Here is a 15373-nt window from a genome sequence, read left to right on the forward strand (position 1 = left end):
AAGTCACACAACTGGAGCTAAAGACATCATGTAGGTGCTAGGGCCTAATCCATATTCTTGACAGAGTTGGGAAGTCTGTACTCCAAAATAAAATTGTATTTTATGGTAATTGCAAGGCATATTTGCTTGTGAAAGGTGACTCTGATTTTCATTGCTCCATTCAATAAAGTTTTTCACTTAAAGATAGTGTTAGAGGCCAATTATTTTAGCTCTTTTACCAGTTAGCTACAACCTTAATGGGTTAAAAATATTTTCTTAATAGAGATATTGACAACTCTTCAATTATATTATCAGAATCTGACTAAGGCAAACAAACTTAGCAATTTCACCCTTCTCACTAATAGATATATTCATAACATTTTACCAGATCTTCATCATTTTGAACTAACATCTTAGAAACCCAGAGCTCAAATGAATTTCTCTTCTGTCACCTTGTTTCTGTGAAGTACTTCTTCATAATAACTGAAAGGAACTAATCTTTCTTTCTCAAAAATATTGCAATTTGTCTCTCTTCCAACCATGCCCCTATTTTCTCATTGTATGCCATTGCCCAGAGTTTCACTAGCCTCAAGTTTTGATGTACTTTATTTCCAGATAATGTGACATTTAAGATCATTGCCAAATATACTCAATAATTTTCAAACACAGACACTGATCAGACTCCACTCTCTGAAACATGGTTATCATATATAATAGACATCAGCAGAGCTATCGACTGCCCTTCAATTATATTATCAGTATCTTAGAAAGACAAATAAACTAGAGTTTTCAACCTTCTCACTAACAGACATCAAATTGCTTTACTGTGATTTCAATAATAAAATGGTGAGAAACACAATAATGGAGCATTAGCATTCAAGGAATCACCATTATTGCTTTCAATATTTTGTATGTCGCTCTTAATAATAAGATCTAGCTAGCAAGATTGAGAAGCAAAAATACTTTTGCTGCAAATTATGTGATTTTGTTCATGTTGATACTCAATGCATTTAGCAACTTCTTTGATTACTCATAAAATCAGTCCATGTTAGATAGCATGAAAATGATACAGTTTGGTCTGTATGTCTTTAAAAAACTAGAATGCTTCATTTTATGTTTTGTTTGATTTTGGTCATTCAAAGAAATGATGATAAACTGAATTTAATTATTTTAGAAAAACTATTTTATGTTAGGAAACAATTAACTAGATAATATCTATTGAAGCTGGGTTTGCTCAATAATATAAGATGTATATTGGTTACAAATCTGCTTATTGTACGTCTTGAAAGACATATATTGAAGTACTAAAAATATGATATTTTTCAATTGCTCCCGTTTTCTTTTATTCTACCTAAAGTACTTTAAAACCACATTGGTGGCAACTAATACAATAGTTAAAACTGAAGGACATACTTAAACAATTGACTGTTATAAAAAGTTGTGCTCTTTGATGATATGTTTCTCATGTTTTGTTCCTTTGAACTCTTACAATTGGTTGATGAAAGTTGTATATAGAATTCTGGGATGGGTTCATGGACTTATGAGAGTCTGGCAATTAAAGTACAAAAAGAGACTTTTCTAATTTGCATAGATACCTATTTTATGATGAGAAGGATGGTTTATAACTTGAGGCATAATATTGTTCCTCTCCACAATTGGTCAACTGTGTGGCTTTTATTTTTACAGTCTTTACCCAATCTGTAGTTATTACTAGAACTTGAAATCAATAAGAAAAATAAAAGGCTTAAATTAATGCTGAATCAGGCCCTTTAACACCATACTGATTATGCAGTGAACACATAGTTCTGTTTACAGTAGCTCTTTCTAAGACATAAGCATAACATTAAAATTCAGAACCTATTCAGGGAGTGGGAAAATCATCACAAAATTATTTATTACAAAAGGCAAATGCATATTTATTGCATAACTCTGAAAGATATGGTTACTCCTCCTCAAACCTCCCTAAACATCATTAGGTATTTAGAAGATGTATAATTCTTAATTGTGTCAGTAAAGTCAGTGAAAGGATTGATTCTTTGGGGAGAAAAGAATACAAGTACTTCACTTGGGCTGAATGCTAGGAAAACAAATCAGTGTAGAATGTGGCCAAATAGGAGCTGAGACGTAAAGTTGAGGCTTATTAGTAAAATCATCTGAATGATTAGAGAAAACATCCTTTGTATAGACCTTCCTAGTTATTAATACTTGCAACACCTAAGCACACCAAAGTAATTATCACTTGACTACATAGTTATTCTACCTTTCCTATTGGGTTTGTTTGTGTTTGCGGTGTGTGGTTGTCTCAGCAGCATGTGTTTGGAGTATATATATATATATATATGTGTGTGTGTGTGTGTGTGTGTGTGTGTGTGTGTGTGTGTGTGTGTGAATTGATTACACATTTAAAACATCTGCATTAGGTACATCTGAGCAATTTTATCTCTCTCTGCTCCAGCCAGTCAGGATATTTAAACCTGTCACTTGGTGTTAGGACCACTCAGAAGACCTGCCTTTCGGCGCCTGATTGTGATTTTTGGGAGTTCTAAGCTCCAGGAGCCTGTACCATCTCTATTCAAAGGGGAGGAAAGGAGCCAAAGAGAAAGCATCCCAGTAAGAGGTTTTTCCCTCCTACAGCTGTCTGGGTCAGGAACTAGGCAGGTCTGGAGCAGGGTTCTTAGATTACACAGCAAATCACCAACTTCAGCACCGCGGACAGCAGCGCCTCCCACTTAGAGTGAGTCGCATCTCTTCATCCTTGGCCCTGACTCCAGTTAATGGACCTGAGACGCTAGCTTCCTTCTCTCTTTTGCTTCCAAAGCTGACGAAGACAGGGCAGAAAGGTTGTTATAGCAAGAGGAGTGCAGTAGGAAAAGAAAAGGAAAAGGAAAAGGAGGAGAAGGAGGAGGAGGAGGAGGAGGAGGAGGAGGAGGAGGAGGAGGAGGAGGAGGAGGAGGAGGGGCAGGGAGGGAAGGGAAACAAGAAGGGAAGGGGGGGGAGGCTTCCCTTCCACAGGCTCGCCCCGTCTGCAGGCACTGCTGGAGGCAGCAGAGTCTCCAGCTCCTGGCTGCGGTGGTAGCTGCTGAGCTCTCTCCCCAGCTAGGGATGCTTCTCAGTGCCGCGCCACGCTGAGGCCGAGCGTGTACGGGGGCTTGCCTCAGCTCTACACATCCTTGATCTCAGCCTGGGAGCTAACAGCCTACTGGAAACCCCTCTGAGTCGCGCTGCCCAGTGGCCACCCAAGCGATCGCCCGCAGTGGCAAAGGCAGCATCACCGGACCCATCGCTCTCGGTTCTTTCCTGCGGTCTGAGTGCTCTCCAGATTCCCCCCCCCCCCCCCACACACACACACACACGCGTCCTTTGGTAATTTTTTTCCAGAAGAGAGGGCGGGGTACGTGTCAGTCCCCTCCTCTCCCTCACCCCTCCTATTCCTTCTCGGTTTGAATTTCTTCCCCTGGCATTTCACTGGCTCGCAGAGCAAGAGACCAGACCTACAGAGAGGGGAAAACCAGGCTGCGCCTCCCCTGCTGCTGCCAGCCCAGAACTGGAACCTGAAGAGGGTGAGGGGAGAAAAAGCAAAGCAGGAGGAGCTTGGCTTCCTCTCACATCTGAGGACAGACCGGTTCCCTTCAAGAACCTCACAGAGAGGCAGACTGCATCTCTGCAGCGAGCTTTTGGAGTACCACTGGCCCGGCGGCTAAGGATGGTGATGTCTCTGAGAGCAGGCTACAGGGCAGCGCTCTCGCTCTGGATTCTCAGCAGCTTCATCTGCAGAGCCTGGACAGCTCCCTCCACGTTCCGTAAGTAGCTCTCTCCTCTCCAGGCTCCGTACTGGAGCCACTTCAATGCCGCATTGGTGTAAGGGCGCTCGGGTATCAACTCTGAGGTGCATTCCCAATTCTTGCCCCTGGTGTTTGTTTGTCGGAGGTTTCTCGTTTGTAGCCACTGCCGCAGAGAAACTCCAAACCCAGGGAGCTCCTTGTTCAGTGAAGATTTTCCTAGTGCTGGATGCTTCTGGAAAGTTGTTCCTAGTCTCAAAGATCACTCCACAACTGCTTGGTTAGAGTGATAAGTGTAGTCGTTTCTTGATACCTATCAGTGCAGTCTGGAAATGATTACATTTTACTTAGGACAGAAAACTAGCATAAGTTTTTGATTTTTGTTGATGGTTTTAACTTGTGTTGGTCTGAGGAAGAGAAAGGAACATACTTCAAGCAGTTTGGCACCTATGTGTGTACTAAATCTCCTTTGCCCTCCTAGAAAGTAAATGCTCATTTAGCTCTTTGATTGTGTGTATTTTGAAAGTGAGGCTAATGTTGGGACTGACACTGCACTAATTCCTTAGTGGTTTGGGGTAATGAGCATGACTCATGCAGGCTAGGACTTGGGACAGCCAGTGCAATGGCACAATAAAATGATGGTATGAAAGTTTTTAAGAAAATGATCTAACTGCTCAAAAATGTGTGGGTCTAAGGAGGTGGGTAGAAGAAATGGAAGATCTGGCCTATTTTCTGCATTGCTTTAGAAACTCATAGTGTGCATGAAGAGAGGAAAGGTATAGTTGACTTTGGCTGAGAAAATGTTAAAAGCTGGACTGATTTTCTGTAGCACTTTGCACAGCTTTCCTAAGCACAGCCTTGTTTGTGAGATTGGGTGAGTTCATTGGTGAAGGAGTGTGGACTATGAAGTTCAAGGGGAAATATTCTCCACTTAGGATAGGTTCAGAAGTTTCTAGATGTTTCACTCATGATTGCCCCCCACCCCCGTTTAAGATTCTGTGGATGCAAGAATGTTTACCTTTGTCTGTATTTCAATATTAATATTATTATTCCACTGTATAAAATATTAAGAGCAGCCATGAAATATGTTTTGCATGTTTTGATGAGCAATCATCGCCAGTACTATGATTAGTAATATTCGGATATATTCCCCAAGTATCCTTCAGGAAATTCTTTGCAGTGTTTAAAGATAGAGATGCAAAAAAAGGAGATAACTAAGTTGTAGTGAACTTGAAACTTTAATTTATTCTCAGAATACAAACAAACCTAAAAAAAATGAGTGTTGTTTTTATCTGTGTTGATTGTATGCACTAAAACGGAAATTATAAAGCTACCATTAGTAAATTATTTTGATGGAATTTCACTTTAAAATGTGATTGTATAGTAGTATAGAATTTGCTCCCCCTTTTTGTACAGACCTACTAAAAGTTAAAATATGTCATACATTCCTATCAGAGTCCTTACTTCCCAGTAGCTTCCAGAATTCTGTATCTCATCTTTCGGTATGCCTGAGTAGAAAAAGGTCAGTCTAAAATTTAACCATGAATCCACAATTTTGTATTTGCCCTTATTGCACTGGTATAGTTCAAAGATTCAAAAGTTGTTATTTCAAAAAATATGAGCTTAGTTTTCACTACTTAGAATTCATTGAAGAATAACACAATGATCACTATGTTTAAAATTTTTGTGTTTGAGCTTTAGGGTTTATTTAGTTGTTATTTCATAACTAAACTAATTAAAATATATATATATTGGGTTTAGATAAGGTTTTATTACATTTGAATATAAACTCTGAAACACAAATATAAGTTGCCCTAAAACATCAAAGTGAGGTTAATAATGAGTGATACATAAATTTACTGATGAGCTTGAATTTTCAAATTTATTTCATTTTTATACATAATGAAAATATGCATTTTATGTTGTATTTCGTATCACTGCATGACGGTTATGTTTTTAATACATAGAAATGTTCAAAGCAGAAATATAGTAACTCCATGAATCTAAGTTAATGAACAGCTCAACCAGGAGGGGTCATCATGACACAGAAAGTAGTAGAAAACCCTAAAAGGAATAGTCTGTGTATTCTGTGCTTAGAAAATATGAGGGCTATGCTCAAACACCCTGCTTCAGAATAAGTTTGTGGTATAGAGAGTAATTCTTGCATAGATGATTAATATTTTGAGTTTCATATTATACATTTCCGGTGAACCCTTACTTAAGGCTTGTTTCTTTTTGCTGATCTGGGCATGTATATACAGGCTCCTCATCGTATGTTTGTAGACATATTTCATTTTAAATTAAAAGAAACTTACCTTTATTTTGAATAAAATATGATCTATTTATATGTGATAATAAGAATGATGCAATCCTGGTCTGAGAAATGCATGCTTCCTTTCCTGTGAAGGCTCATATGAGACGCTAAGAAGGAGCACTTCACCACTAGGGGGTAAATTGATTAGACCATGCTTTTAAGACTTACAGAGCTGCCCTAAATGATAAGGGGCTTAAACTAGGACTTAGTAAGTTTGATCCTTAAGTATGACTGACTTTTTTCTTATGTATTTACTAATAAAGGCTAATTTATGTGATTCCTATGAAGCCATTCTCATATGATTTACCTAACTCTCATATTACAAAATGTGTTTTGCATGCATGTAAATAATGTCCTACAAATACACTGTGCATTTAGCATATATAAACACATGCTTATATATTGTTTAAATATATCACAAAATATAGAAGCATAAAACATATGATATCATATAGATATCAATAGAGATGTAAATATGTACATAATTAATTGTTATAGAAATATTTATGATTTTTATTATATTATTAAGGTTATAGCTAGGCCTTTTTCTGTACAGCTTCAAGTGACTGTCATAAAATCCATGAGAATAGTCTATAGATTATTATTACTGAACACATATATTTTCATCTACATGGTATTTTCAAATATAATGTACAAAAATAATATGAAATCAAATGTCACTTTACTTCTACTTCAAACAGAATAACAAGTTTGTTAGCAAAGAAAATTTTAACTGAAAACATGATTTTGAGAAGCAAGACTCATAGGGAGAAGGGTTATGTAATTTTTAGATAATGCAAATCAGTAAAAAGAAAAGTGATAACTGATCAGAGATAAATACATATCTTGTTTTATAGGCATTGACACTGATACTCAGTGTCAATATGATAATTCTTATGTTTTGCTCCTTTGCCACTAGGTATAACTAATTTTTATAAAAATATGCTCCCATGTATTTAATACATTTTCATATAATCTAATTTAAACATATACGGAGAGAAATATATGCATATATATATATATATTTCATCATTTGTGAGATTTTCAAAGTATTATGTACACTATATCTTCATTTTTTATAATGTCTTTTCTTTATTATTTTGAGTAGCACTAATTTCAGGTTCTATAATTTCTTTAAGCTTCTATTTCATTTGTTTGGATTAATAAATCCTATTAGCAAAAATGTATTTAAAATCTTTAAAAGTGAACAAATTATCCTTTGTGTCTGATAAATTTTATACTGATTGAAAGATAAAGAGCCCGTGATGTCCAATCAATTTTCATTTAAAAGTGATATATTTATTTGTTACAAATACAGTAAATAATATACATATATTCTCTGTTTAAAATTCTTAAGCAAAATCTAGTATTTAATATTATTAAAATTCTTAAATATAGGCTAGAGAAATTGCTGATTTACTAAACTACATCTTGTGCAAGCAAGAGGACCTGAGTTTGGATGTCCAGAACCAACATAAGTGAAGATTTCATAGTACACATCTGTAAGTCTACTGTTGGTGGAATGAAGACAAATATATTTCCAGTGAATACTCAACAGTCAATGTAGCCAACCATTGAGCTCCAAGTTTAGTGAGATGCACAGTTTCAATAGCAGTAGCAAATATGTAATAGAAGAAGGCTTGTCATTCTGATTTTCATATACAGTGATCCACAGGTTAATGACTGTAGGTGTGTACAACCCAAACTATACAGACATAAGTGCTACAAAACTGAAAGAATAAATTTACACAACACCAAAGGACATGGCATACTGGGTGGAAAAAGGCCTGCAAAGCCTCGACCTTACATTAACAACTACAGACAACTGAAGAAAGCTGGAATCAGAAGGTGCTCTCTCCCAGGAAAGAGCACAGCAATCAGTTGTCTAATGCCAATTGGTTCATCCCTGAAAACATACATATGAGCAACATTATATGGACCAACTCAGATATATGTAGTTTTATCTATCTATCTATCTATCTATCTATCTATCTATCTATCTATCTATCTATCTATCTATCATCTATCTATCATCTATTTATCTGTATTCATAAATGTGTATATATGTAAGCAATATCAGTTAAAAAGGAAGCTATGAATTTAAAAAGGAGAGTTATATATAGGAGTATTTGAAGAGAGGAGAAAGTATGTAGAAACAAGGAAATTACATTATAATTTAAAGCAATAAAGGGCTAACAGATGTATGTTGTCTGGGTAGTGATTAATATTAACAAACTGAGAAATGTAGCATCTATACACATTTTATCATGTTGGCTTTGATTTTAAAAATGTTTTACTTTATCATTTATATTATTTCCAAAGTAAATAATCAAGGACACAATATTGTAAACTAATAAAAACAGTTGCATGTGAAGTATTTTTTTTATTTTTGTCAATATCATTAACTTACATTGAATTTTTTTTGTCAATATCATTAACTTACATTGTAAAAACACTCATCTTTTTTTGGAGACATGAGTGTTTTTACAAACCAGGTATCAGAAACTTAAGATATATGTGTATAATCATTTAATATGGAGTTGTTTGGAAGCCAAATGTTTATTTTTGCTATTTCACATATATATGGATAGTAATGAGATGACTTTTATGACTTTTAACATTATAAGTTAAAAAATAAGGTGACTTCTAACAGAGTGAACACTGAAATTATGGATTTTATTATCTCCTGAAATCTACACAGTCTGCACACTAGGATGTAGATATATGACCTGTTTCTTGGTCATAGTTTTATCTGGGGGGGGGGGACTATACTTGAAGCACTCAGACTCTATGCCAATGATTCCTTCATTGCTTTCCAGAATAGGTGCATGTCACTGGGAAGCACAGGCAGATATGTAAAACTCCTTCCCTCATTCATGCCAGGCTGTCTGCAGAAAAGCCCTGCTCAGTAGGGAGGTACACAAGAAGACTTAGCCTCTGCAATAAGAGTGGTAGTGTGAAGAAACTTGTGTTGATTTGTTCTTCCAATAGCTGGAGAGTCTGTTGAGTGTTCAAATGATGATTAATGATCCCAATTGTCTCACATGTATCCCTCGTGTCTCCATGTCATCCATAATTATATAAAAGTTAATATTTGAGCTCCACCTACATCATTTTCTGATCAAGAATTTAAGCAGAGAAGAGAATTTTGATTGTTGTGCAAAATGTTGAAAGTTTTCATTAAATTATTTTTTTATAATTGAAGAAAATGAGTATGAAAAATTTCCTGCAGGCTTTAGAATCAAGGGCTGAGTAATGTTTGTTTTCTCTCATGTGATACACTGTAGGAAAATTTCAGTTTTTATGTGACTTCCTACGTATTCCATTCACACCTTCCTTCTACATGGTCCTATTAATGATATTTATTTCAGGGAGAAGTACTTTCCTATCTGGAGTGAATAATATTACCATTTACCACACAGACTGGTATAAAAGTGGTCCCTGCAGGTTGACTTCCATCTTATTTATGTCATAGGCAGATTCCACAACTTTACTGACCTGTTACTTCATGTCCACCTTTAGTCCCCTTCTCCTTTCTATGCAACTATGAAGACCCTGTTACTTTCAGTCATATATCCTGTGCTCAACACTGTAGCCGTACTTTAAAATCAAAGTTGATTATTTCTTCAGTTGAAAACTTTGTTTAAGGAACTACTTAAACTCCTGCTTAGATTATTTAGGTGGCAGACAAATCATACTAACAGCTTGAAGTATCTGAAATTGTTTTTTTATATAACACTCCAGATTTTTAATCCTCCCCTGATAGTAGAAAATATGGAAATAAAGATGTAGTCATTGGCTCTGAGTTTGCTTGCTGAAGATAACATATTTTTGGTACACTGTAAAAGTGTGGAAGAAATATAGAAGTGCTCCTGAGAACTACAGTCCACATTTTACTTCTACTTTAAGCTTCTTTGAAATAAATGCCCTCATAAATACAAATAGTGATTACAGTTTTAATGTCAGAGTGATTTGAAAGTGAAAATTTAACCTTGGGAATATTTAAGTAGGTAAGCATCCTTAAACATAGAAGATAATTTGCTTATTTAGAGTTCTGTCTTTTTCAGTATACCCATTCCTTTGTTATTTGCACGGAAATGGTGGGCCGCGATGTGAATCTCAAGAAATAACAGGCAATAGAGGTGTGACCTACATACACACTGTCAGATTTGCTAAGCCTGTGCTGTGCTGTGTGGTGCAGCTAAGTTAGAATTGAGTTATATAAACTTTAATGAAATTCAACAAGGATTTACTCACCTCACTGTCATAATGTCATGTTGGGATAATATGTGAAAGAAAAAGTTTTCTATGTGTCACAATTTTTCACTAACCACTGTGACTATATCAGCTTTGTCTTTCTGTAATCCTATTATTTGAAAGCTATGCATGGATAAAAGTACATGTGTACAGTCTGAATAAGGCATCCTTTGAAGTGGAGGAACATCATGAGTTAACAGATAAAACACTAAATTTGAATTTTTATCATCTAAAAATTTAAGGTGCCTTTTGTGACTCAGATGGACCTAGTTATTTTGAATTAATGCAAAATGTAGGCTGATTAAATACAAATACACTGCTAATTCACTTTCCTAGGGAGCCACAATTCAATTTAATTATTGTTTGTAAATATATGTAACATCTACTGTTAAACAATTTTTGCCTATATTTTAGATAGTAAGCAATGCAGTGATGGCTCACGCCCTTATTCCCAGCAGTCAGGAGGCAGAGGCAGGCAGATTTCTGAGTTAGAGGCCAGCCTGGTCTACAAAGTGAGTTCCAGGACAGCCAGGGCCATACAGAGAAACCCTGTCTCAAAAAAACAAAAAACAAACAAACAAACAAACAAATGGAACAATATTTTAGCCAATATCATGTTGCCAAATGTTACCATAATTTAGGGGCATTGTTTAAAGTGTGCTGACCACAAAGAATACAATAGCCTGTTTTTCCTAATATTGCTTAAACTGTCAAAAATTTGTATTAGGACTTACAATTTAATAAATATATTTGATATATTTTTAGTTCAAAGTAAATATGTTCAGAAGAATTAAATATCATGTCCTAAAAATATTACTTTTCAGATAACGAAAGGACTGAAATAGGCTATTAGCATTTGGAATATCAGGTTTTCAGATTAATAAAGGAAAATTATTTTAAAATGAACAAGGAACATTTTAATTCAGGGATTATTTTTTTTTCTACTTGAGTTTTCCCTAGCCACAAAATACTAGAGGCAGGATATGACTAATTGTCCTCCAAAGCATGGTGTAGGAAGTAGCCAATCATGTGCCAGTAAAAAAAAGGTTAAGTTCTACTCATCAGCAACCGGTAGGTTTTCAAATAACTTTTATTAGTCATCAAAATAATGTTTATCACTTAAATAATTGGGCAAACTATTTTATTATGCAAAACAACATAAAATTGTGCCTTATGTGTGTGTTTATTATGAAAGTAATAATGGAATGTTCAAGAATAAGATTATACCATGTCTAAATGACTTACCTAGTTTTCATAAATTATTCAACAAATCAGTAGTTTAGACAAATGCATCTCTTTCTAATTTTTCTCTTTGGGGCATTACCTGAATGATGAAAGAGGAATACAAATTTTAGCCTGGTGGCACACACTTTTGATTACAGCAAATGAGAGAGAAAAGAATTTGGATCTTTTGAGTTCAGGGCTAGCCTGGTCTACATAGTGAGTTTGAGTTTCAGGATAGCCAGGAAATGAGAGAGGGAGAGGGAGAGGGAGGGGGAGGGGGAGGGGGAGGGGGAGGGGGAGGGGGAGAGGGAGAGGGAGGGGGAGGAGGAGAGGGAGAGGAAGAGGGAGGGAGAGGGAGAGGAAGAGGGAGGGAGAGAGGGAGGGAGGGAGGGAGGGAGGGAGGGAGGGAGAGAGAGAGAGAGAGAGAGAGAGAGAGAGAGAGAGAGAGAGAGAGAGAGAGAGATTGTCTGAATCAAATGAATGCTTTTAACAAAAACCCCAGGCATCAGTAGATATTGTTTGATGTTAAGGTCAGGACAGATACAAAAAGAAACAATGTATTTGTCCCCCAGTCCTTACAGCAGTACTTCTATGTGCAGATTAGAAAACTGAGGCCCATAATGGATTAAGTGGCTTGTCTAAACTGGTAACAGGAGCTCTCCTATAGTGCAGCTAGCTAAGAGTGAACACTGCTCACATTCTCTAAGTAATTTTGAATTTCAGTTTGTTTTCATGTGTGTGACCTTTGAAATGTTAACTGACAGCATCTGTAGACATAATGGTGAAAGTCCTACTGCCTCAATGTTTCCAGGTTTTGGTTTTCCTAGTCAATTTGTTTTAATCTGGGATGATTTCAAATTATACTAGCTGACAATATATATACTTTGTGACAGCAACATAGTACAGATTTTTTATAATAAGAGGATTAAGTGATTTTTGCTTTATTTCTCAGGTCCTTTACAGTGTAATTTGTATAGTTTTTTTGTGAGTTATTATTACTACTAAGTAAACATTTATAATTATGCAGAATATTGAACTATTTTGTCAAGAATGTCTAAAATCTGATTAAAATCAAATCTCACTATATCCTGAAAATTGATTTTACAAAATATATCCCAAATTTTAAGTATTATTGACATTTTCTAAATCTATAAGTTGTTTTTTGAGCTAATTTCATATTGTTTCATCTGAACCCTATCTCTTGAGACATTTGTGTCACTGACAGGAAGAACACTTGTATTCTATTTTTGAGTATGTGTATTTTTTGTTTCCTGCCCCTGATTTTTGATGCTGTCACTGGTGTTACAGTCACATTTTATCATTTCCCTAAAGTCTTAACTCTGCATCTTTCCACAAGCTTGTAGCTTCTAATCTTGTCCCTAGGTTTATCGGTGACAGTGAAATAAAATAACTGGTTAAATATTTTCCTTCCTTAATAACTTTGCTTGAATGTTAATAAAATCTGTTTTATGATATATAACACAAATTTACTATGGTAATGTATTATTTTTGATACTTATATGTTCTATAATGGTTTCATTCAACTAGACATATCTTACTCAAACAAATTTTGATGATATAAATTTACCTGAATATTTACCTAAAACCAGAATTTCTTTCCAGTAACATTATCATTATTTGGAGTTATCATACTGTATCACCAAATTCAATCATGTCCTAAAACCTCACCACATAATCTCCATTTAGTTCTTCCTAACCTAGAAGCCAGCATTTTGCTCTCAAATCCTTTGTGATTAACTTTTTTTGATTTCCCAAGTAATAATTGTTTAATGTCTGTATTATGTCATTTAACATAACATGCGCCAGTTCTATTAATACTGTTACAAATGACACCATTCCATTCATCTCATTGCAGCATGTTATTCCTTTGTGCATGTGCACTCATTATCTTTACCCATCGACTCCTGTTTTTATTCTCTAAATATTATGAGTAATATTACAAAGAAGAATGAAGTGAATGTCTACTTAATATAGACTTTTGTTTATTTTGGATGTATAGTCAGGAGATGCATCATAAGAGTAATTCTTTTATTCTTTTGATGAATATCCACAATATTTTCCACAATGAATTTACTGATTTACGGTCTAATGACACTGTGAAAAGAAATTTCACCATTTTATGCAAATCCTATTGTATTGATTTACTTCTCTGTTCTTCAGTCTCTTCATGTTATCCCATTGTAGTTGAACACTTTTACACTATAATCTATTTGTACTGATGTCCTTGCATTTTCAGTAGTCTAACATTTTGTGGCCAATCATATAATCTTATAACTCCCCAACCTATTTTTTTAGAAATACATTTTCCTTTTTTCTCTCATGATAGTATAGGCTTATGTTACTCTTATTACATATGTCACAATTGTGGACTAGAATGGAATATCACCAAATCCCCATGCCTGTTAGGTCTGAGTGCAGACAAAATATACCTCCACAAGTGATTACTTTAATAAAATCTTGATTGTTAATGAATTTTGCAGTAACAATTACTGTTTGATGCAACAATGAGAAGTTACCTGCAAACATAATATGACAAGAAGAATAAAATATATTTATACATATCATGGCTAGAGTCTTAGGAGCAGATGAATATGTATTTAATATTTTAAGTGAAATATGAAGCTATGGTATGAAATACTGATAATTCCCCAACTATTTGACTAGATGAGTATGTTCAGGGCCTCTTTTGTGCTATACTTAGTCCATATAGTTGTTCAAAGTCTTACATGAAGCATCGTTTCAATTAAATACATCAATCTGTATGCAAGTTAAATATCAAAGATGGCAGAGTTATTATACCTATGAAGTTCCTTTAAGAGTTAATAAATGATGCAAAACCTTTAGACATAACTGGAAAATATATGTATTTTATATAAAAATCTAGTAAATGGGTTAGTACTGTCAAAGTAATGAAATTTTACTAGGTATCACTTATATTTTAAAATTATGATGTATAATCATAACTATAGAATATTACTATACATAGGATAGTAACTATAGTAACTGTAGAATACTACTTAAAAGTCAGATATACCTGATGTGTGTATGTGTGTGTTTCTATCTGCCCTTATTTTTACATTTGGATGTTTTTGTTTTTGTTTGTTTTTGTTTTGAGAGAGAGTCTCATTATGTAGCCTTGGCTGACCAGTCTGACCTTAAACTCAAAGAGTTTTGCCTACCTCTGATTATTGGGTACTGGGATCAAAATCATGCACTATAATACTTGGTTCATCTTTGGAATATTATACGTATTACCCATCCCAGATCCTCTGGAACCATGTTGATCAGTCCTAATTTTTATAATCATTCTTTCAACTGTGCTCACTGCAAATCTATGTGTTTTCATTTTCTCTAAGTTCATACTTTGCATGAAGTATACCTCCATTTACTCTTGGTCTGGGTATAATGAAGTTATGACATCAAATGAACTAACACTCAATTGTCAATTCTTACAACACTGGACACCATACAGAGTACATGGATTTACTAGATGAAATCCATCCACCTCACTACTAGAATCCTCAATGTAGAAAGATCTAAGAAATCTTACAACTTATTGTTTTCACTTTAATCCACTTCTTCTCTACATGGATTGTTACCCTAAACTGAGAAAATTTATAATCCTGGAATTTCAGGCAGTAATTATACTTAGGATTCTATGGTTTAAAATAACTATTTACCTAATAGTCAACCTTATAAAATATTTCTATGATACTTACATACAAGATTAGTGTTTTTTAGAATAAACATTTTTACATCCTAGTGACAATTAAGTGTATGTATACTATGATTGCAAGAA

General features: G+C 34.8%; 1 protein-coding gene across 1 annotated transcript in view; it reads left to right on the top strand.

Moving 5' to 3' along the window:
• The first annotated feature begins 3453 nt into the window (after nt 1-3453).
• The window catches only part of Cntnap2 (contactin associated protein-like 2), a 2241333-nt gene continuing 2229413 nt past the window's right edge, over nt 3454-15373 (top strand). The window contains exon 1 of the mRNA NM_001004357.2: nt 3454-3779. Coding sequence (NP_001004357.2) covers nt 3683-3779 — 97 coding nt within the window. The 5' untranslated portion in view covers nt 3454-3682. The remainder of the gene's footprint in view (nt 3780-15373) is intronic.

The sequence above is a fragment of the Mus musculus genome, chromosome 6 (assembly GCF_000001635.26).
Source record: "Mus musculus strain C57BL/6J chromosome 6, GRCm38.p6 C57BL/6J".
NCBI classification, from domain to species: Eukaryota; Metazoa; Chordata; class Mammalia; order Rodentia; family Muridae; genus Mus; species Mus musculus.